The following is a 21,540-nucleotide window of genomic DNA, read 5'->3' on the forward strand; positions in this document are numbered from 1 at the left end:
ATTAAAGCAATTGTCATACCTATGGAGACTGTCCCCAAAAGCCAATAATGGCATCTTCCAAATTCTGCTTTGTCCTTTCTGGCTGACAGGTCTATTCCTCACACTGATAAAATTAGTAGTTTAATAAGCCTTTAGAAGCCATCTAATTCAACCCTCCTATATTATAGATGAGGAAAATGAGACCCAAAGAACTTAAATGACTCGCCCAAGATTACATAGCTAGTATGTAGCAGAAGTGGAACTCAAGCCAGAACTTTGAGCCCCTAAATTAATGCTATTTCCATCATCATCACACTTGTTTCCGTCATACTACACCAGTTGTTTTAACAAATAATCATAGCATGTTTGTGGGTTGCATAGAAGTAATCTGCTCCTTTAAAGAGAAATCAGCCCTAGACTTACGGATCTCAGAGCACCTAAGAAGCTTCATCTTCTACGGCCAGTAACCTGAGTGAGTGTAAAAGCTCCTAAAGATCACAGGATTAAGTACTATGAACAATTGTCCTTGAACTTATCCCAGGCATCCATCATTTTATAGATGCTAAGTAACTATTTGTGAACAAATATCGAAAGAACCTCACCTGTGTTATTTTCATATTAAAATATAGAAGTAAAAAAAGCCCAGCAGTTTAGCTCATGACCTCTGAAGTCGTTGCTCTATTGGAATACTTCTTCCATCTATTTACAGGTTTACCTTGGGCTTCAGTTCTCTCTGTGCTTCGTTCCCTTATCTCCTACCAAAAAAGATAGACACCTACTTCATAGGATTGTTGAGAGAATTAAATGAGATGAAATGTGTAATGGGTTTAGCACTGCAACTAGCACGTAACTGAACTAAATGATTGTTATGAAAATGTTCAGGCTCCCTAAGAGTCAGTGGCTATGTTATGCAGGAGAAAATACTGTAAAACTAAGGCACTGTACTAACTGGACAGGCAGTCCTGATTTGGTAGGCAATCACAGGTCCAAAACTTTTAAGATTCTCTGGTATTTAACCAGTGTATATTTAAATTTCTAACTACCACCTAGTATCAATCAATATTCAACAACTCCAACATCTAAATCAAAGAAAAGCAGTCACAAGGAAACAAAAGCAAAAATAAACAAATGGGACCTAATTAAACTTAAAAGCTTTTTTGCACAGCAAAGGAAACCATTGACAAAATGAAAAGACGATCTATTGAACAGAAGAAAATATTTGCAAATGATATGATATGACCAATATGGGGTTAATAACCAAAATTATAATATAAACGGCTCATACAATTCAGTACCAAAAAAAAAAAAAAAGGAACCCAATTAAAAAATGAGCGGAAGACCTGAATAGAGGACATTTTTCTTGTGAAAAGATGCTCAACATCGCAAATCATCAGAGAAATGCAAATCAAAACCACAATGAGGGCTTCCCTGGTGACGCAGTGGTTGAGAGTCCGCCTGCCAATGCAGGGAACACGGGTTCGTGCCCCGGTCCTGGAAGATCCCACATGCCGCGAAGCGGCTGGGCCCGTGAGCCATGGCCGCTGAGCCTGCACGTCCGGAGCCTGTGCTCCACAGCGGGAGAGGCCACCACAGTGAGAGGCCCACGTACCGCAAAAAACAAAACAAAACAAAAAAAAACACAATGAGGTATCACCTCACACCTGTCAGAATGGCTAGCATCAAAAAGGACACAAATATTGGCAGGCATGTTGGTGGGAATGTAAATTGGTGCAGCCACTGTGGAAGACTGCATTGAGGTTTCTCAAAAGAATAGAACTACCACATGACTCAGCAATTCCATTTCTCCGCATGTATCTGAAGAAAATGAAAACACTAATTCCAAAAGATACATGCACCCCAATGTTCATAGCAGCATTATTTACATTAGTCAAGATATCGGGCTTCCCTGGTGGCACAGTGCTTAAGAATCCGCCTGCCAATGCAGGGGACACGGGTTCGAGCCCTGGCCCGGGAAGATCCCACATGCCGCGGAGCTAGGCCCGTGAGCCACAACTACTGAGCCTGCGCGTCTGGAGCCTGTGCTCCGCAACGAGAGGCCGCGATAGCGAGAGGCCCGCGCACCGCGATGAAGAGTGGCCCCCGCTTGCTGCAACTAGAGAAAGCCCTCGCACAGAAACGAAGACCCAACACAGCCATAAATAAATAAATAAATAAATATTTTAAAAAACAAAAAACACAAACTAGTGTTTACCAGTGGAGACAGGGAAGGGTGGGAGAGGCAAAACAGGGATAGGGGATTAAGAGGCAGAAGCTAGGACATATAAGATAAATAAGCTACAGGGATATATGTATTGTACAGCCCAGGAAATAGTCAATATTTTATAACTAGTTTCTTTTTTTTTGTCTGCGCCACACGGCTTGCAGGTTCTCAGTTCCCAGAATAGGGATGTAACCCGTGCCCCCTCAAATGGAAGCACTGCGTCCTAACCACTGGAACACCAGGGAATTCCCTATAATAACTTTAAACGGAGTATAATCCATGAAAATTTTTAATCACTGAGTTGTACACCTGAGACTAATACAATGTTGTAAATCAACTATACCTCAATTAAAACAAGAAAAGGGGAAAAAGAAGTCACCCCTGCCAACCTCTCTTCCAACTCGCTTTCAAAATATATAAAACTGAATAAAATACACGTCTACCGCCAGTAAAAACCAACTCAGCCCTGCCCCACCCACCCAGGAGTAACTCCCGGCTGCTACAACACCTAGCGGACAGGTCCAGCTTGAGTTAACAGAAGGGACCTCAGGGCCAAGGAGATGAGATGTCCCAACACCAGCCTTTACAATCGCAGCTGGTCCTTTTTGCCTCCCAGGAGCCCGCCCACCGCCCACTGGGCCGCAGGCCAACAGCTCCCAACAGCCCCAAGATCCGCGGCGCGACACCCGCACCCGGCATGCAGCGGGCAGCCTTCTACGTCACGGCGGCGCCGGGCCTCCAGGGAGGCCCCTTTCCCCACCTCCTCCTCCCGGCGCCGGCGTCGCTTTCCGGAAGCTTCGAGAAGGCGGTGGGCGCTTACTGTTAGTCCCGGGACATCCGGAATCCGCGTCCATCTGTCCTTCCAGAGCTCACGCAGACCCGTCGAAGCTTGCCATGCCGGAGAACGTAGTCCCCCGGAGCGGGCCGCTCGCCGGGGCTGCCGGCGGCCGTGGGAAGAGCGCCTATCAGGACCGCGATAAGCCGGCCCAGATCCGCTTCAGCAACATCTCCGCCGCCAAAGGTATCGCTGCCCGGCCTAAGCCGAGGCCGTCCGGGCTTAGCTGTGCATTATCACTCCCAGTCTTGGATGGGCATGATTCGTTTTCTGTTCCTTCAGATGATCCCCTGTGGGCCTCCCATAGAATAAGCTCAGTGCAGGGATCCTCCTGTCTGTTGTCTGCCCATGATTTCCGACCCCGAGTATGGAGGCCTTTGGACTTGCCCTATTCTGCGTCTTAGACGCCCATAATTTTTCATGCCGGGCCGTGTTGCATTCATTCATCCTATTTAAGAAAGGGGCCGAGGCCCGCATGCAGCGGTCCACTGGTAGAATGTTTGAACAATACTTTTCAGTTTTCTTGTTCTTATTAAAAAGCTTCTTTCGGTACAGCTATTGAAACGAATACGGGTAAACTCTCTGCGCCTTAGATTGGGGCGGGGCCCGTTGTACTGGGATGTATTCTTGTTTGAGAATAATTATGAGGCTGCATTGTGCTTTGATGTCCTCTCTGCACGTGCAACGAGCAAATAGAGAACAGTTTGGCCTTTGGTGGAATTTAAGAAGTCCTGGGTTTCATTCAGTTACGTTACTTCGTGGCTTTGTGACCTTTAACCAAGGTTTCCTTACTTATAAAATCGGGGAGGGAAAGTTGCCCTTTTTTTCAAAAAGGGAGTTGTGAGGATTGAGATAAGTCGGGTTGAGGTGGAAGAGTCTGGAAGGAAAAGTGAGAACAAATGCTTAGAGATCTTGCCGTTATGTGTATTGGCTGCAATGAGTATTTCATTCGGGTTAGAGCATAAGGTGCATGAAGAAATGAGAGGTGAGATCGGAAAGGTAAAGTCGGTCCGAATCTGGAAGGGCCTGGTGTTTTGGAAAGGGTTTTTAAACAACTCGCACAGCTACAGATTGTTCTTCAGTGTAGTGAGATAGTACCTAACTTGGAGGGTTGCTGTGAGGATTAAATGAGAAAGTATATGAAGGGCCAGATGTATATAAAGTACAGCCTTACACGTATTTGAGGTTATTTGTCTAGGTGACTGAGGGTGTGATGCTGCTGCTGATAGAAGCAGGTGCGCTGAAGGGAGGATGGTGGAAGAAGAAAGAATAGGTTCTCGTTTGAGCCTAAAAGAGTTGAGGAGGTCAGAATGACCAGATGGGTAAATTTAGGAGTCATTTGGAAGTTCAAGAGAGAATATTTACCTGGAAATAAAAGTTGGTGGACAGTTATCTAGGGAGCATAGTTGAAGCTTAGATTTATTACATTAGAAACAAGATGTTAGATAAATTCTGGGGCTGTTGGAGGGGGGTGGGCAAGAATGCTATATAATATGGTAGATTTTCAACAAGGAGGATACAAGATGGGACGTTTACTTTGGTAGCTTTTGAAACATCAGTGCACAGAGAATTAAAACTGGACGAGGGAGGTATGCATATAGGAAGAAAAGGCCATCTATTTACCTATAAACATGACCTTTACATCTTAAGTGAGGAGAGCTTGTGGAACTAAGGGCCACTCGTAGTCTGTCCAAGTCAGGCAAAACCCTACAAACTGGTTGAGAAAAGCTTTTGCCGGATGCATCTTTAGCGTAACTCATGGAGCCAGTTTTTTATTTTGCTAATAACCAAAAAGTATATTAAGTACCATTGGTTGATGATATCAAAATCACACACACAAAAGTAGTAGTGGTCGTTTAGTACTATTCAGCACAAGTCATTTAACATATAATTGTGTACTACTACACAGTGTGTTAAACTTCAAACACTTTCAGAGAGGTAATCAGTCTAGAATTTTTTTATTTTTTGCACAATGTCTTTCTAGGGTCTTCACATAGATGAATATAAGGGCGCATTCTTAAAATGAATTGGGCTGCTTGTAGAATTGTGGCCATGTGGGTCCGCTAAAATCACCTGAAAGGGTAAGGATGGCAGAATAATTAGGAAATGCAGCCCCAAATTATGAAATAATTAAGTAGAATATAATTCTTAAACTATACCAAATATTTTCTCTTACCCTCTTTATGTATTTTTTAAAAATTATTACTATTATTTTTTGTTTTGGATGCATTAGGTCTTCGTTGCTGTGCATAGGCTTTTCTGGCTTTTCTTTAGTTGCAGCGAGCCAGGGCTACTCGTCATTGCATTGAGCAGGCTTCTCATTGCGGTGGCTTGTCTTTGTTGCAGAGCATGAGCTCTAGGCGCGCAGGCTTCAGTAGTTGCAGTGAGCAGGCTCTAGGGTGTGCGGGCTTCAGTAGTTGTGGCACACGGGCTTAGTTGCTCCGCGGCATGTGGGATCTTCCTGGACCAGGGATAGAACCCATTTCCCCTGCATTGGCAGGTGGATTCTTTACCACTGCACCACCAGGGAAGTCCAGATTATGTATTGTTTACACAATGAGGGGGAAGCATTATGCTAGTTGTGGAGTATACAAAAATAGGGCACTATCTTAGCCCTTTGTATATGGGGTGAAATGGTATATGAGAAAGGGAAGGCGGACTTTCCTGGTGGCGCAGTGGTTAAGAACCCACCTGCCAGTGCAGGGTACATGGGTTGAATCCCTGGTCTGGGAAGATCCCACATGCTGCGGAGCAACTAAGCCTGTGTGCCACAGCTACTGAGCCCACGTACCTAGAGCCCATGCACCGCAACAAAGAGAAGCCACCACAACAAGAAGCCCGCTCATCACAACAAAGTGTGGTCCCCGCTCGCCGCAACTAGAGAAAGCCCACGCGCAGTGATGAAAACCCAAAGTAGCCAAAAATAAATAAGCAAAAAATAAATAAAATTAAATCTTTTTTAAAAAAAAGGGTGGGGAGATTTAATCGTTTGTCCTGGACCTGTCGCAGTAAAGGGGATCAAGTACATCAATTACGATTTCTCTTAGAAAATAATAAGTGGATCAATAAAATAGAAATATGCTCATGGACAAGTAATAAGAAGAATGGAGTGGTAGACTGTATGTCCAGAGATGGTTCATAACATAGTAATGATGTCTAAAGACTATGATTTTAGGGGCTTCCCTGATGGTCCAGTGATTAAGATTCCGTGCTCCCCTGCAGGGAGCGCAGGTTCAATCCCTGCTCAGAGAACTAAGATCCTGCATGCCACATGGTGTGGCCAGAATTTTTTTAATAAATAAAAATTTTTAAAAATACTATGATTTTAGATTTGGTTTTTTAGTTAAGGTTTTGAGGTTTGGGTTTTTTGTGGCGTTTTTGTTTGATTGGTTTTGGGTTCAAAGAGGGTTTTTGTTACTGTTTTTTAAACTGTGGTCCATCCATATACCAGCTTCACATTAGTAAACAAAAGTCTTTGCCCTCAGAAATTACACTATAGTTGGGAGAGACAGAGTAAACAAATAAGCAAATTACATAGTTGTCCTATTATTGCGGCTTGTTTTAAGGAATGGAGAAAATAATATAGTCCTCATTCAGAGCACATAAGTAGGTTATACCATTTTGATACTTAAAGGAAGATTAGGTGAACCCTCAAAATTTATTTTACCACATGCAGAGTACAAGTGCTATGTATAGTGATTTTAACAACAAAAAGTGAAGTGTTGTACAATTAAAGGAGTAAAATAATTACTCTGTTTCCAGTTGATTATTATTAGACATTGAATTTTCTTTAGTGAACATGGTGAATTGTCCACCATATTCTAATAAGTCCAAAATGATTATTTGAGGGTAGAAATGCTCTTTAAAGGGTCTTGATTTATTTTTTTCTTCTGTTTACAGCCGTTGCTGATGCTATTAGAACAAGCCTTGGACCGAAAGGAATGGATAAAATGGTGAAAGGCTCGATCATTCATTACTTACTGAGTGCTGCTGTTCATACTGCAAGCGCTCTGTAGAGGGTTAAGATGTGCTGTTTAAAAAGTAAACAGCTTTGAGAGTTCAGAAAGGGGTAGATTACTTTGGGATGAATGGGACCTAACTATAATTCATATTTTGTTTATGATAATGATTCTTTATAATATCGTTTCTATCCCTTTTTTGGTGTCTCAGTTCCTTCACTTTTAAGTAGGAAAAAAGCCAGCTATTTCATTTGCAAAGCTGGACTATTACTGCGTATTCTTAAATCATTATACCAATGTAAGGGAAAACAATTTGAAGTTAAGCACTGTGCAAACATAAGTTAACTTTTGTACAAGAAGTGTTCAATTTAGTAGAGCTTTTAGGATTTCACATCAATACTGGATGAAGAAAACAATTTTTGAAATATAACTTTCTTTTGAAAAAATCAAACTTTGTAGATTCAAGATGGAAAAGGTGATGTGACCATTACAAATGATGGTGCCACCATTCTGAAACAAATGCAGGTGTTACATCCAGCAGCCAGAATGGTAAGTATAATTTTTAGGTGAGGGTTTTGTGGGGGGGGTTTAAGTGTATTGTTTGATATTTGGTAAACAGTTAAATTTTTCTTATTTGATCACATGATATTGCTTAAAACATAGTGAAAATTTTTCCTTTTTTATGCTAAACAGGCATATTTTTAGGATACATTGTATGTCTAGCATTATATTCTCCATTGCAAGTTGTAATAAAACAGGACTCTCCTTGTCTTTGTTCACAGCAGTGTGCCACACATATGAGGAAGGAAGAGAGAAAAACATGAAATTGTACAAATTATTAGTTCAATGGGTGTTAACTGAAAGAGAGCAAAATCATTTTAATTGTTTGCAAAATAAATCTTGTGTTTAAACTTGCACTGACATTTATTATTTAAAAGTTTCTAATTCAACTACAGATCATAATAGTGATTGCAGTGTCAAGTGAGAAGTCACCATATCAGCAAAAACAAATTCCTTAGAAGTTCCTATCTGTTAAAAAGTCTCTTTTAATTAGTTAAAGATGACTGAAAATGAATCAGATTATGCTTCATGCATAGATGAACTTGGCCAGGGATTTCAAACTGACAGTATTCTCATCTGAATGCTGCATTTCATAGCTTCTGAGTCTACAGGGTACCCATAGTTCTCTTAAGTACTGGGAAGAAAAAATTTACAAGCCTTAGTCTGAACTGGAAATCATAATATAGCTTGTTAGAAAGTATGTAAGTAGAATTTTGCATGCCACAACTATATAGGTCGTCATTTTTAAATGAGACCAAGGTGGACAGCAAATCAGAAGTCAAGTATATTGAATCTTACAGTTTTGATAATCAAATTCTATATGTGAACCTCATGGTGAAGGTCATTGATGTTATATTTGAATTAGATGTTACTGGGTTCTCATAGTTCTCATTGAGCAATTTGACATGTTCTGTTCACTTAGCTGGTGGAGCTATCTAAGGCTCAGGATATAGAAGCAGGAGATGGCACGACATCAGTGGTCATTATTGCTGGCTCTCTCTTAGATTCCTGTACCAAGCTTCTTCAGAAAGGTGGGTAGAACATAGGACATGCTTTATTACTGAATAAAGGCAAAAAGATATTAAGTAAAATGAGATTTACAATTTAATTTGGAGCAGAATTTTTTAAGCAGGAATTTTTAGATTAAATTTTGGTATATTTACCATATGAATTAGAAATTTTTTTCTTTTTGCTTCTGGGTTTGGTTTTGTGGGGGGTTGTTTGTTCTTATTTGTTTTTGTTTTGGCTAGGTTTCCTTTTGAATGGAACTTGATAAAATTTTCCTTTTCAAAAATGACTGGTTGGTGGTGTACTAAACTTAAGATATAGATGAGAACTGTGATTTAGGAGAAAAAGTATGGGTTCCTGCTTTGGTAAATGGTGCCTAAATGTCATAGTGACTCGCCAGTCACTTATTCTAATTATTATGTAGATTTGTAGAGTTTTGAAAAGTGAAAAATTGGTTTTAGTCTTAAATATCATAGGAGTATGTAATTGATCTATTCCAAATTAAATGGAAATTTAAAAAATATTAGACATATTAGTGGTTAAGGTTATTCAAACCATTATTATTTAAGATTAATTTAAAATTTATGACTACTTTGAAATTTTAATGAACAGAGAAATTTTAAGTCATATCAAATATGAAGTTTATCTGTTACAATTAAATAACTCACCTTTCACAAATGGCAGGGATTCATCCCACCATCATTTCTGAGTCATTCCAGAAGGCTTTGGAAAAGGGTGTTGAAATCTTGACTGACATGTCTCGACCTGTGGAACTGAGTGACAGAGAAACTTTGTTAAATAGTGCAGCCACTTCATTGAACTCAAAGGTGAGACAAGCACTATGGGATCATTGTAAAATTACAGTTTAAGGTTCATTAAGAAGCACAACTGTGATTTTTATTTTTATTTATTTATTTTGTGTTGAGTTGTCATTGCTGTCTGCGGGCTTTCTCTAGTTGCGGCGAGCAGGGGCTACTCTTCGTTGCAGTGCACGGGCTTCTCATTACAGTGGCTTCTCGTTGAGGAGCATGGGCTCTAGGTGCGTAGGCTTCAGTAGTTGCAGCACGTGGGCTCAGTTAACCATTGCACCACCAGGGAAGTCCCTACACTGTGATTTTTGATGCTGTACAGTTCATAAATGTTAACTCAAGAGTGACTAGGTAGCTAATTTGTGTAACTGAATTAGTTCAAGTAAAATTTACTCCTTCAAGGCTTTCAGGTAAGTTGTAGTATCTTCATTTTACAGATGGGAAAAGAGGTCTAGTGAAGTTATATAACTTACCCAAGACCCACTAATAAGAGGTAGAGCCGTGATTTGAACCCAAGATAGGGCTGCCCATCATGGTCCATCTCTTACTAATATCTATGCTGCTTTTCTTACGAAACTTAAAGAAGTGATGTAAGTTTAAATTTCTTGGGAACTCACGTCACCTGTTTTCTGTTATGTTGTGTGTCACACCCCCACCCCGTTCTTTTTCCTTCTCATCAGCATTATTTATATATTAAGTGGAAAGCTAGATAGTATTAGTGATATTAAGTAATATTATTGATAAATGTCCCCAGAACTAATATAGACAGAATATCATAGTGGTTACAAGCATTGGTCATAGAACCTAGACTGCTTGGGTTTAATGCTGGCTCCACTTAATTAAGCTGTTTCAGGTTTTTCGTCTGAAGGTTGAATGAATATATGAATGTACAGTGCTAAAACCACTGCCTGACATATAATACGTGCTCAATAAATGTTAACCATTAGCTATTTTTGTCAGCCCCTCAGTAATAGGGGTGCACATATATAACATCTGATCATAAATTCATTTTAGATAGGAAACCTCAGCATAAAATTAACATGTTCTTTTGGATTTCTTTTGGATTACTAGTAATCTAGTCAGTCCTGATTACTGTATTAATAAAAGAGGAACACAGGCATATGTTTTTATATGGTGACTGACAAACCTGAGTGGAAAAGACAGTTTATATGGAATGTTTTCTCATATGCTCTCCACCCCAGCCAAAAAAATGATTGAGATTACTTCTTGAATATCTTTATCATTAAAAAACTAGGACTTTTTGTGTTACGACACTGACTTTATTTTCTTTTTTAATAATTCTAGGTTGTCTCTCAATATTCAAGTCTCCTTTCTCCAATGAGTGTAAATGCAGTGATGAAAGTGATTGACCCAGCCACAGCTACTAGTGTAGATCTTAGAGATGTTAAAATAGTTAAGAAACTTGGGTAAGCATCTCTAATTATAACTTTAATAAAAATTAATTTTGAAAGTAAACATAAGCTCTTGCCAAAAATAAATAAGTTAAATGAAAAGTACATAGGTGGAAGTCACATACATTTGGTTGTTTTGTTTTCATGACAACTTGTGTTAATGTGGGAATTTCAAGAATTTGTTTATATTCCCTAATGATGGTAGGGCAGTGGTGTGATTGGAGAGGTTCAGGAATGGGACACTAATAAATGTGAGGCTGAAGCACATTTTATCAGACTGATGATTTTTAATCTGTTAGCAATCTTTTAAACTTGAAGATTTCCGCCCCTTCATAACTATTTCGTTTTCTTTTTTCTTAGTGGGACAATTGATGACTGTGAGTTGGTGGAAGGTCTGGTTCTTACTCAAAAGGTGGCAAATTCTGGTATAACCAGGGTTGAAAAGGCTAAGATTGGGCTTATTCAGTTCTGCTTATCTGCTCCCAAAACAGATGTAAGTAAAACCAAATGAAATGATTCCTTAGGTGTTTGACTTTCTAATAATGAAATTTTTCTTTTTATAAAAATAGAAAATGCTGATACCAGTGATAAAAAGCAAGGATCTAAAAATAATTAGTAAAATTTAGATAAAAGTAGAAAATGTTGGATGCCACACATGATAAATCTGTAATCTCAGTTGGCTATTTACTGAAATTGAGCATTCACTTCACAGATGAAGACAAATAATGATAGGGATGTCTATGAAACAATAAAAATAGGTTATGTGAAAGTGATAGTATAAATGGACTTTTCAGATTCTTTCTAGCTTTCTGAGAACAGAAACCTTTACCCATCCTTCCCTAGCAGGCAGATCTTTTGTCTTTATGTTTGCACAATGGAACTTTAAAACCAGTTTATTACCCATACTCCGAAAACCACGATTTTTTATTATTCCCATATCTATCAGTCATAAGTACCATCCCCTGAAGGAGTGGTTGATCTTTGTCATCTCATTCAGGTTTGCTCTCATTTTACATTGTGTTGGCATACAAGTTTCCTGTTGAGTTGTTTGTTTCCCAGATTTTAACCCACATAAAAACGTTGTTTTGTAGGTCTTTGTATAACAGTATTTGTCCTTCGTAGTTCCCTTCAGCATACCAGTTTTTTTAACAATTCATAGAGTAAAAAGGTTGCAACTGAAATTATTGATATTTCAGTAATGCATAAATTCATATGAAAAGAACTGACATTCACGAAATAGGATAATCATTCTTATGTTTTAAGATCACCAAAAACGTACTTGTAAAAAATAAGACAGCAATTTGTATAGATGAAAGTAAAAAACCTGAGTTAAGTTTTGTGTATATTCCTTTTTCTGAATTTTTTCTGTGCGTGTCTATATAATTTCTTGTATGATTTTGGTTGAATTTATACTATACATAATATTTTCATTAAAAGTCTCACTTTTTTGCTTAAGGACTCTTAAAATGCAAATTCTTAATACGTCCTTTTTCTGAACAGATGGACAATCAAATAGTAGTTTCTGACTACGTCCAGATGGACCGAGTACTTCGAGAGGAGAGAGCCTATATTCTAAATTTAGTGAAGCAAATTAAGAAAACAGGATGTAATGTTCTTCTCATACAGAAGTCTATTCTAAGGTGTGGGGCTATTTATTTTGTTCACCTCTTAATGATAATTGATTTTGGATCCCTTCTAGCAATTTTTTAAGAAACATTTGAGGTGGGTAAAGCACTAGAAATCTGGAATGAATCTGCATTTTAGGGTATTGTTGTAATCTGGTAAATGATCTAAAGTGAGTTCTCTTCCTGTTATGATCATTTAAATGTGGGATATATTATCCTTCTAGACCAAGATCCTCACTCTCAAGTAAAAAGCTAACTTTAGTCTAAAATTAATTAGCTAGCTAAAATTTTAGAGGCATTTATTTAAAGGTCCATGCAATAGCTTGCCTTGAAATTTTAGAAGTTCTTTTGGGGGGAATGCTGGATAGTCCATGGATTGGAAGAATTCTCCAAAGTTTGAACTGATCCCTTTTTTGTTTGTCTTCAGTGTTTTCTTCTAATAGGTAGACACATTCTCATGTACTATATTAATATGTTATGCCAGAAAGTATTATGGATGCTCTTGATATAGAAACCTTGATGAAAAGTTGGAATACCTGGTTCTAAATACAAGTTATGTAATAGCTAGTAACCTTGAATAAACTGCTCTCAAAGCTCAGTGTGCTTATTTGTAAAACAAGGATAGTAATATCTGCCCTTCAGTATCAAGGGTTGTCAGGAGGATCATTGCAGGTAATTTGTGTAAAAGTGTATAAATTTGTGGAGTCTTGAATTACATCATACTTAATTTCTAAATTCATAAAGCATCGATTGTTAATTATCAGTTATACTTATTTAGTATTAAGAAAAATGATGACATAGTTTTTATTGTGTGTTTTACAAATCGTGTCGTTGGGATATGTTTTAAATATTCATTAGAAATCTTATTTAAGAATTTTGAGGTCATAAACTTGGTAAGCTGTTTAAAGCGTCTTCCTTCACAAATAATTTTTTAAATCATTGGCCATTTAAACAACAGTAAAATTACTAAAACCGTAAAAAAGGAGTTGAACAGCAAAGTGTTTTTCTAACCTAGTATTGACATAATCACTGATTTTGTATTTTAGAGATGCTCTTAGTGATCTTGCATTACATTTCCTGAACAAAATGAAGATTATGGTGGTTAAGGATATTGAAAGAGAAGACATTGAATTCATTTGTAAGGTAAAATATTCTTAGTATCTGCATGTGTGAAAATGTTCACTATTCAGACTTCTCAATTTGTGTATATCACTATTTTTCTCAGACTATTGGAACCAAACCAGTTGCTCATGTTGACCAGTTCACTGCTGACATGCTGGGATCGGCTGAGTTAGCTGAGGAGGTCAGCTTAAATGGTTCTGGCAAACTGATCAAGGTAACAATATTAAAATTAAGCTTCTATTCGCCTGTTATTTTTTTTTATTTGTTTTAATCCTTCAAATACCTAATTAGGAATTTGTTTACTAAAGATTACAGGCTGTGCAAGCCCTGGAAAAACAGTTACAATCGTTGTTCGTGGTTCTAACAAATTGGTGATTGAAGAAGCTGAGCGTTCCATTCATGATGCCCTATGTGTTATTCGCTGTTTAGTGAAGAAGAGGTAATATTAAATTACCATGTAACATTTTGAACATAAAAACTGGAGTATTTTTATTATTAAGGTATAAATACTAAGTTATTACTTTTAAAAAATAGCTTTCTGTTGGATAAAATAAGCTAAAAATATATTTGTGAATTTCAGGGCTCTTATTGCAGGAGGTGGTGCTCCAGAAATAGAGTTGGCCCTGCGGTTAACTGAATACTCACGAACATTGAGTGGTATGGAATCCTACTGCGTTCGTGCTTTTGCAGATGCTATGGAAGTCATTCCATCTACACTAGCTGAAAATGCTGGCCTGAATCCCATTTCTACAGTAACAGAACTAAGAAACAGGCATGCCCAAGGAGAAAAAACTACAGGCATTAATGTCCGAAAGGTAATAATTTAATCTTTAGTTACAGCAGAAAATGTTGATTATTGTAAAATACTAAAAGCTTCATAATTGTCAAATGAAAGGTTTTGTGATTAAAAATAGAGTTAACCTTGGATTTAAGTATAAGACCTGCAGGTTAATTAATGTATGCCATCTAGTGAGAATGAAGATGATGCCTTAAGTGAGAAGTATTGTTAAGTCTGCCATCTAATGGTTGTACAATTTTTAGCAAGTTACGTAGTCTGTGCTTCAGTTTTATTGGTTGTAAAAACAGGGACTATTAATAGTTCCCTCATAGGCCTGTGAGGATTAAATGGATTACTAATTAGAAAGTTCTTACAAAGATGCCTGGTGTATAGTCAACCATTGCTGCTGTTGTGAGCACCAGCCTAGTGTAGTTGTATAGGGTAAACATATAGAACAATAATAATTTCCCATTTTGTATTAATGTTTTATGTCTCCTTTTATTGAGATGACAAATAATATGTAATGGAAAAAAATTGACAATCCAAGATGATATTTTTGGAATGGTTACAGAACTCAAAGGCGGGCACTACCTGGTTAGGGAAAGTTTCATGAAGCTGCATGCAGCCTTGGTTGGTAGGGAATGAAAAAGTTTCAGATGGGGAAGCAGTGGTTTACAGGTAAGAGGGACCAAGAAGTTACTCATTTTGTCTAGAGCAGAGGTTATATGATGGTCATACAGTGGACTTTAAGATTGGAAAGATCAGATAAAAGCTAGAATGAGGAGTCCTTTAAGTTGTTGAGACAGGCATGGGTGTTTGTGTTTTTTTGTGTTTTAATTCCAGTAGTTGGGAGCCACTAAAGTTTTTTTAACCAAGAGGCTAAGGTGCTGAAAAGAGTATTTTAAGGAGGGAAGAATGGAGACAGGTTCACCTGTTAAGACCATCACCAGTAATCCTAGGATAAAGGTGACTAGGATAGTGGCAGTAGGAATCAAAAAGTGGGAAGTGAGAATGATGTAAAGGCAGGGTGTAGAGCAGACATGGCCAAATTCAGAATTGGGAATCAGATAATTTAAAATCTTATAACTTTTTTCTTTAACTGAATATAGTTGATTTATAATATTGTGATTCAGGTGTACAGCAAACAGATCTCATAATTTTTAATAACTATGATCATCTACATAATTTTTGCCAGGATACTCTTTATATTTTTATTTTTTAATAAATTTATTTTTTACTTATTTTTTTAAGATGTTGGGGGTAGGAGTTTATTTATTTATTTTTGCTGTGTTGGGTCTTCGTTTCTGTGCGAGGGCTTTCTCTAGTTGTGGCAAGTGGGGGCCACTCTTCATTGCAGTGCACGGGCCTCCCACTATCGTGGCCTCTCCTGTTGCGGAGCACAGGCTCCACACGCGCAGTCTCAGTAGTTGTGGCTCACGGGCCTAGTTGCTCCGCGGCATGTGGGATCCTCCCAGACCAGGCCTTGGACCTGTGTCCCCTGCATTAGCAGGCAGATTCTCAACCACTGCGCCACCAGGGAAGCCCCTATTTTTTATTTATTTATTTTTGGCTGTGTTGGGTCTTCATTGCTGCACGTGGGCTTTCTCTAGTTGTGGCGAGCGAAGGCTATTCTTTGTTGCAGTGCGCGGGCTCATTGTGGTGGCTTTTCATTGCAGAGCATGGGCTCTAGGCGTAGGCCTGAGCAGTTGCAGCACGTGGGCTCAGTAGTTGTGGCTCGCAGGCTCTAGAGCACAGGCTCAGTAGTTGTAGCGCACGGGCTGGCATGTGGGATCTTTCTGGACCAGGGATTGAACCCATGTCCCCTGCAGTGGCAGGCAGATTCTTAACCACTGCACCACGAGGAAAGGCCCTTTGCCAGGGTATTTTTAACTAAAAGATGCTTACAAGGAGTTGTTTTGGAGTTAGGCTTGGAATTCAATTTTTCCAAATTTTAGTTGAAATACAAGCTACAGTGTAGAGAAGAGCTTAGAGAGTATCTTACTCTTGACTAGACTAAGGGAAAACTAAGTTTGAGAGGCCTTGAGGTTTACTGGTAACTGTAGTTGGTGATATGGATCAGTTACAAACACTAAAAGCAACTTGTACTGGTTTGCAGGGTGGTATTTCCAACATACTGGAGGAACTGGTTGTCCAGCCTCTGCTGGTTTCAGTCAGTGCACTGACTCTAGCAACTGAAACTGTCCGGAGCATTCTGAAAATTGATGATGTGGTAAACAGTCGGTAACATGGATAACACTGGCTGACTGGCACCATCATGGCCACTAAATAGCACAGCTGGAGTGGAAGAGCACCTTGGCATTCCCCGTTGTTTGGAAGATTGTTTCCTTTATGAATTTTTTGCTAGTCAGGGTGAAAACAGTTCATACTTCTAGTCTTTTTTCACCTATAAAAATACGGAGATTTGGATAACCACCTTAAACATCTTCCATCCTTAAAATTCTGTCCTTACAGGTTTTGAAATCTAAGTTTTTCTCTTTTCAGGTAAACAGTCGGTAACATGGATAACACTGGCTGACTGGCACCATCATGGCCACTAATAGCGCAGCTGGAGTGGAAGAGCACCTTGGCATTCCCCGTTGTTTGGAAGATTGTTTCCTTTATGAATTTCTGGACCTGGTTTTCCAGCTGGCATTTGCTTCAAATTGTATTGACACAGTTTGATGAAAACATTAAAAATATGGTTTCAAAGGGCAGATTAATTGATTGCGCTCCTGCATTACCCCCACTGCCCTGCCCTCACAACCTCTGTTACCTCTGATCCTCTTGAGAAATCTGTATAGGAAGGGAAAGAAGACTTTGCACTTACCTGTTAAACTTCCTTACAGGCTTAATCCTGGGTACTTTTAAGTTTTCTGTTAGTTTTTTAACAGAAGTATTGAGAAGGAAAAATGGCCCAATATGCTCATCACCCTGATAAATCCCTGCTTACAATAATATATATGCTGTTTGAAAAGTTAACAATACAGAAGAAAAGTGAAAAATGAAAGTCTTTCTCATGCTAACCCCTTTCTCCAAGAATAACCACTGTTGTGTTAATTGGGATTCCTTCTAAAAATAAAAATGTAGCAGATCTTACTTGTACAAGAAGGATTCATAACTAGTAAGTCTTTTTCCAGTGGTTTAAAACATCTTTATTGCCTCTACCCTGATCAAGAAGCATTGTCTTGCACCATGAGTGGTGTAAAATCTAACTAGTGTCCATCTTTGCTTTAGCCACATTCCAGTCAATTCTGCATACACTATATATATAGCTAGTGATCTTTTTAAACTTGTCAGGCACTCCTTTAAAAAAGCTTTCATGACTTCTGATTGCCTTTGGAGGAAGGCCAAACCCTTAAGGTGGACCACAAATTGAGCCTCTGTAATCTGGAATCACACTCAACCATCTTTCTTTTGTGTATTTCACAAAAGTGTTATGAAAGCAGTTGCAGGGAGCTCCTTCACATCTGGAGAAAGAACTTCAGCAGACCATCCTGAAGCTTGGTTGTGTCTGACAACTCCGGTGGTTAATTAAAATGACTAATTTGGTAAATGGTAAATTCAGATAAGTCTTTGCATAGTCTGGAATTTAATAATTCAATAATTATCATTTTAGTGGGTATTAGGAGCTTGCTGTTAAAAAAAATAGCTACCATAAAACAACTGAATTATGTATATACTAAATACTTTTATTTTTGGCTGCGTTGGGTCTTCGTTGCTGCACGCAGGCTTTCTCTAGTTGCAGCGAGTTGGGGCTAATCTTTGTCGCGGTGCGCGAGCTTCTAATTGTGGTGGCTTCTGGTTGTGGAGCACAGGCTCTGAGCATGCGGGCTTCAGTAGTTGTGGCTCACAGGCTGTAGAATGCAGGCTCATTAGTTGTGGTGCATGGGGTTAGTTGCTCCGCAGCATGTGGGATCTTTCCAGGCCAGGGATCGAACCTGTGTCCCCTGCATTGGCAGGTGGATTCTTAACCACTGTGCCACCAGGGAAGCCCTATCCTAAATATTCTTAAGTGAAAATACTTTAACCAAAATTATTTATATTGGAACTTTTAATTGAGTTATTCAGCATCCTTACGTGTGTCTGTGTCTTAGGGTATACCTATATATCTAAGTATATGAGTAGTTTATATTTAAAGCCTTGTAAAGGGAACTCGGTAACGAGACAAACGTTTCCTAGTCATTCTGTTAAATTTGATATAAATTAAACCACTAACTACTTTATTTAGGGTTTGACTCAGGTTTTACAACAGTTTATAAAATAAGTTATGTTTTAGGAAAGGGAAGCCCAAATGACAAAATTCAAAATAGTTGTTTGATACAGTTAAATAATTCTAAAGTAATGAAAGGGAAATGTATCCTGTTAAATATTTAAAAGGTATGCTTTTAACAATGAAGAAGGATGCCTATCCTAATGAGGCAAAGGTTTTGCATACTTCTTTCCTCTTGAGTACTATTTATTCCTCACCCTCAGTTTTTTTCTTTTTTTTTTTGTCTTTTTTTTTTTTTTTTTTTTTTTTTTCCCCCCCCCCTTTTTTTTTTTTTTTTTTTTTTTTTTTTTTTTTTTTTTTTTTTTTTTTTTGGCCACACGCAGCAAGGCTTGCAGGATGTTATTTCCCTGACCAGGGATTGAACCCCGGGCCTAGGCAGTGAAAGCACCAAGTTCTAACCACTGGACCACTAGGGAATTCCCACCCTCAGCTCTTCATTAAAATGAAAAAATTTTAATACAGTGAAGTTCAAAGAATAGTATGAACACTGTATACCCTCCACCTAAATTTAACTACTTAGGCATATTGCCATAAAGTCAGTTCTGTAACATGTATAACTAAAAATCATTGTGTGCAAAATTGTGCAGTAGAAATCACAGGGCTTACAGAAATGCGGTTGAGGCGCAACCCCAAAACTTAATCAGCAACACAAAAGGAACCTGATAAAACAGTTTTACAGATGCTAAAATGGTTAACAACTGCATAGTATATTAAATATGCCACTTGGAAACACCTCAAGTTGTGGAAGTAGCTGTCGGAAGTAGGAGCTACTGTCATCGCAAAGTAGTAGAAGGAGGGTTATCTGAAACGTGACAAAGTTGTAATAACTGATGTGATGAGTGTGGCTCATAAGAGTTAATTGGTGTCTCAGTATTTTGAGGTATAAGTGTGTGGTTTTGTATGTTATTGGGCAGTTTGATTCAGATGGATGCATTTTTCTGTCTTTGCTTTTTTTTAAATTGTCATTTAATTTTTTTAAAAAATATTTAGGCTGTGCCAGTTCTTAGTCGTGGCACGTGGGATCTTTAGTTGCAGGATTGCGGCATGCGTGTGGGATCTAGTTCCCCAACCAGGAATCAAACCCGGGCCCTGTGCATTGGGAGCACAGAGTTTTACCTACTGGACCACCAGGGAATTAAGTCCCTGTGTTTGCTTTTTTCTTTTGAGGAAATGACACAAATGTGGAACTGGGATTTTGCTCAAATTGTTCACTTGCTACTTAAAGATTCTTCGTATTTTGACAGTTTGACTATCGTGTCTTAAGTTTGGTCCCCTTCAGTTTTCTTGAGGTTTTTAGAGGTACAGATTAATGTTTCTTCCATCGGTTTTGTTGAATTGAGTTAGGGATCAAAGTTCCAAAAGACTGAGTTGGCTAGAAGTTGTGGGATGAAGTACTAGAAAACAGGAAGCTTTACAGAAATAGTTCCCAGATGTGTAGAGGTGTAGCCTTGAGTATTTGGCTGAGTACTTATTTCTGTGTCGGGGGTAAAACTAGAGTTCAAGGAACAACCAGTGAAAAGCAGTAGACTGAAGTTTACAACAGGCTAGGAATAGTTTAAATTCTCATTAGCCAAATTGGAGAAACCTTGCAATATACAAGGACTGAATAGAGCCTTCAGAAGGGTTCTGCCTTAGTAGTGAGGCTAAATTTGCCATAAAGATTGCTGTGGACTCTTCATAGCAAAGGATTTCTTTAAAGGATCAAACCAATCCCAAGCAACATACCTGTGCATCTGAACAAAGCTTAAAACTCTAAAAGGATACAATAATATAAAATTCACAATGTCTGGTATTCAATCAAAAATCATCAGTAATGTGAATGGATAAAGAAGATGTATATGTATACAATGGAATACTACTCAGCCATTTAAAAAGGATGAAATTTTGCCATTTGCAGCAACATGGATAGACTTTGAGGGCATTATACTATGTGAAATAAGTCAGAAAGACAAATACTGTCTGATGTCACTTATATGTGGAATTGACAAAGTACAACAAACTAGTGAGTATAACAAAAAAGAAACAGTCACAGAACAAACTAGTGGTTACCGGTGGGGAGAGAGAAGAAGCGGGGGCAATATAGAGGTAGGGGAGTAAGAGGTACAAACTATTAGGTATAAAATAAGCTATAAAGGTATATTGTACAACATGGAATACAGCCAATATTTTATAATAACTATAAATGGAGTATAGCTTTTATAAAAATTTGTGAATCACTATATTGTACACATGTAACATGGTATAGCAACTACATCTCAATTTTAAAAAGAAAGGGCATCAAAATATGAAAAAAAATCAAGTCATGCAAGTGAAAGCACAATAGAGAGTAACTCAAAGCCATATGGAGAAATAAAGATCTCAATAAAGGTAATTACATGGGCAATATAAAAGCTAGTGTTTTTGTAACAACAGTTTCTACTTTTTGTCTTCTATATGTTTTAAGAGAGTGATATATTTAAAGAAAAAAATTAGTCTAGGGGCTCCCCTGGTGGCGCAGTGGTTGAGAGCCCGCCTGCCGATGCAGGGGACACGGGTTCGTGCCCTGGTCCGGGAAGATCCCACATGCCGTGGAGCAGCTAGGCCTGTGAGCCATGGCCGCTGAGCCTGTGCGTCCGGAGCCTGTGCTCCACAACGGGAGAGGCCACAACAGTGAGGCCCGCGCACCGCAAAAAAAAAAAAAAAATTAGTCTAAGTTTTACAAACTTTGGTTTGTAACTTCGAATCTTGTTTTCTACATAGTTTAAGAGAGTAATGCACTTAAGAGAATTATTAGTTTATGTTTTGGGGCACATAGTCTATAAAGATGAATTTTTGTGACCTCAAATGAAAGCAGTATGAACAAAGCTATGAAGTAGCAGTTTTTGTATGCTGTTGAAGTTAGTTAAGCTGCTATAAATTCAAATTAGAGGGTTATAACTTTAGGATATTAAATGTTATCCCCGTGGTAACCACACGCGCACA

The 21,540-nt window shown here is 38.4% G+C and overlaps 1 protein-coding gene across 3 annotated transcripts; it reads left to right on the forward strand.

Moving 5' to 3' along the window:
- Positions 1-2,946: 2,946 nt before the first annotated feature.
- CCT4 (chaperonin containing TCP1 subunit 4) lies at positions 2,947-17,018 on the forward strand. 3 transcript variants are annotated; one of them, XM_007464132.1, is made up of 14 exons: positions 2,947-3,221; positions 6,936-6,988; positions 7,454-7,543; positions 8,478-8,586; positions 9,248-9,390; positions 10,678-10,799; positions 11,145-11,277; positions 12,285-12,424; positions 13,456-13,552; positions 13,635-13,745; positions 13,840-13,970; positions 14,112-14,346; positions 16,426-16,539; positions 16,812-17,018. In XM_007464132.1, the coding sequence occupies exons 1-14, from the start codon at positions 3,095-3,097 to the stop codon at positions 16,824-16,826; spliced, it is 1,620 nt and encodes a 539-aa protein (XP_007464194.1). In that variant the 5' UTR covers positions 2,947-3,094; the 3' UTR covers positions 16,827-17,018. The 3 variants fall into 3 exon arrangements, with proteins under 3 accessions (XP_007464194.1, XP_007464193.1, XP_007464195.1); XM_007464131.1 differs by lacking the exon at positions 16,812-17,018 and having other exon boundaries at positions 2,998-3,221; positions 16,426-16,554; XM_007464133.1 differs by lacking the exons at positions 7,454-7,543; positions 16,812-17,018 and having other exon boundaries at positions 3,095-3,221; positions 16,426-16,554.
- The last annotated feature ends 4,522 nt before the right edge of the window (positions 17,019-21,540 follow it).

The sequence above is a fragment of the Lipotes vexillifer genome, unplaced genomic scaffold (genome assembly GCF_000442215.2).
Source record: "Lipotes vexillifer unplaced genomic scaffold, Lipotes_vexillifer_v1.1 scaffold311, whole genome shotgun sequence".
NCBI classification, from domain to species: domain Eukaryota; kingdom Metazoa; phylum Chordata; class Mammalia; order Artiodactyla; family Lipotidae; genus Lipotes; species Lipotes vexillifer.

Bases quoted from the DNA above. Each gene is read 5' to 3' on its own strand.
- CCT4 (XM_007464132.1), top strand. From the start codon at position 3,095: ATGCCGGAGAACGTAGTCCCCCGGAGCGGGCCGCTCGCCGGGGCTGCC. The intron at 3,222-6,935 runs GTATCGCTGCCC...TTCTGTTTACAG, and splicing joins CAACATCTCCGCCGCCAAAG to CCGTTGCTGATGCTATTAGA. The intron at 6,989-7,453 runs GTGAAAGGCTCG...CAAACTTTGTAG, and splicing joins CGAAAGGAATGGATAAAATG to ATTCAAGATGGAAAAGGTGA.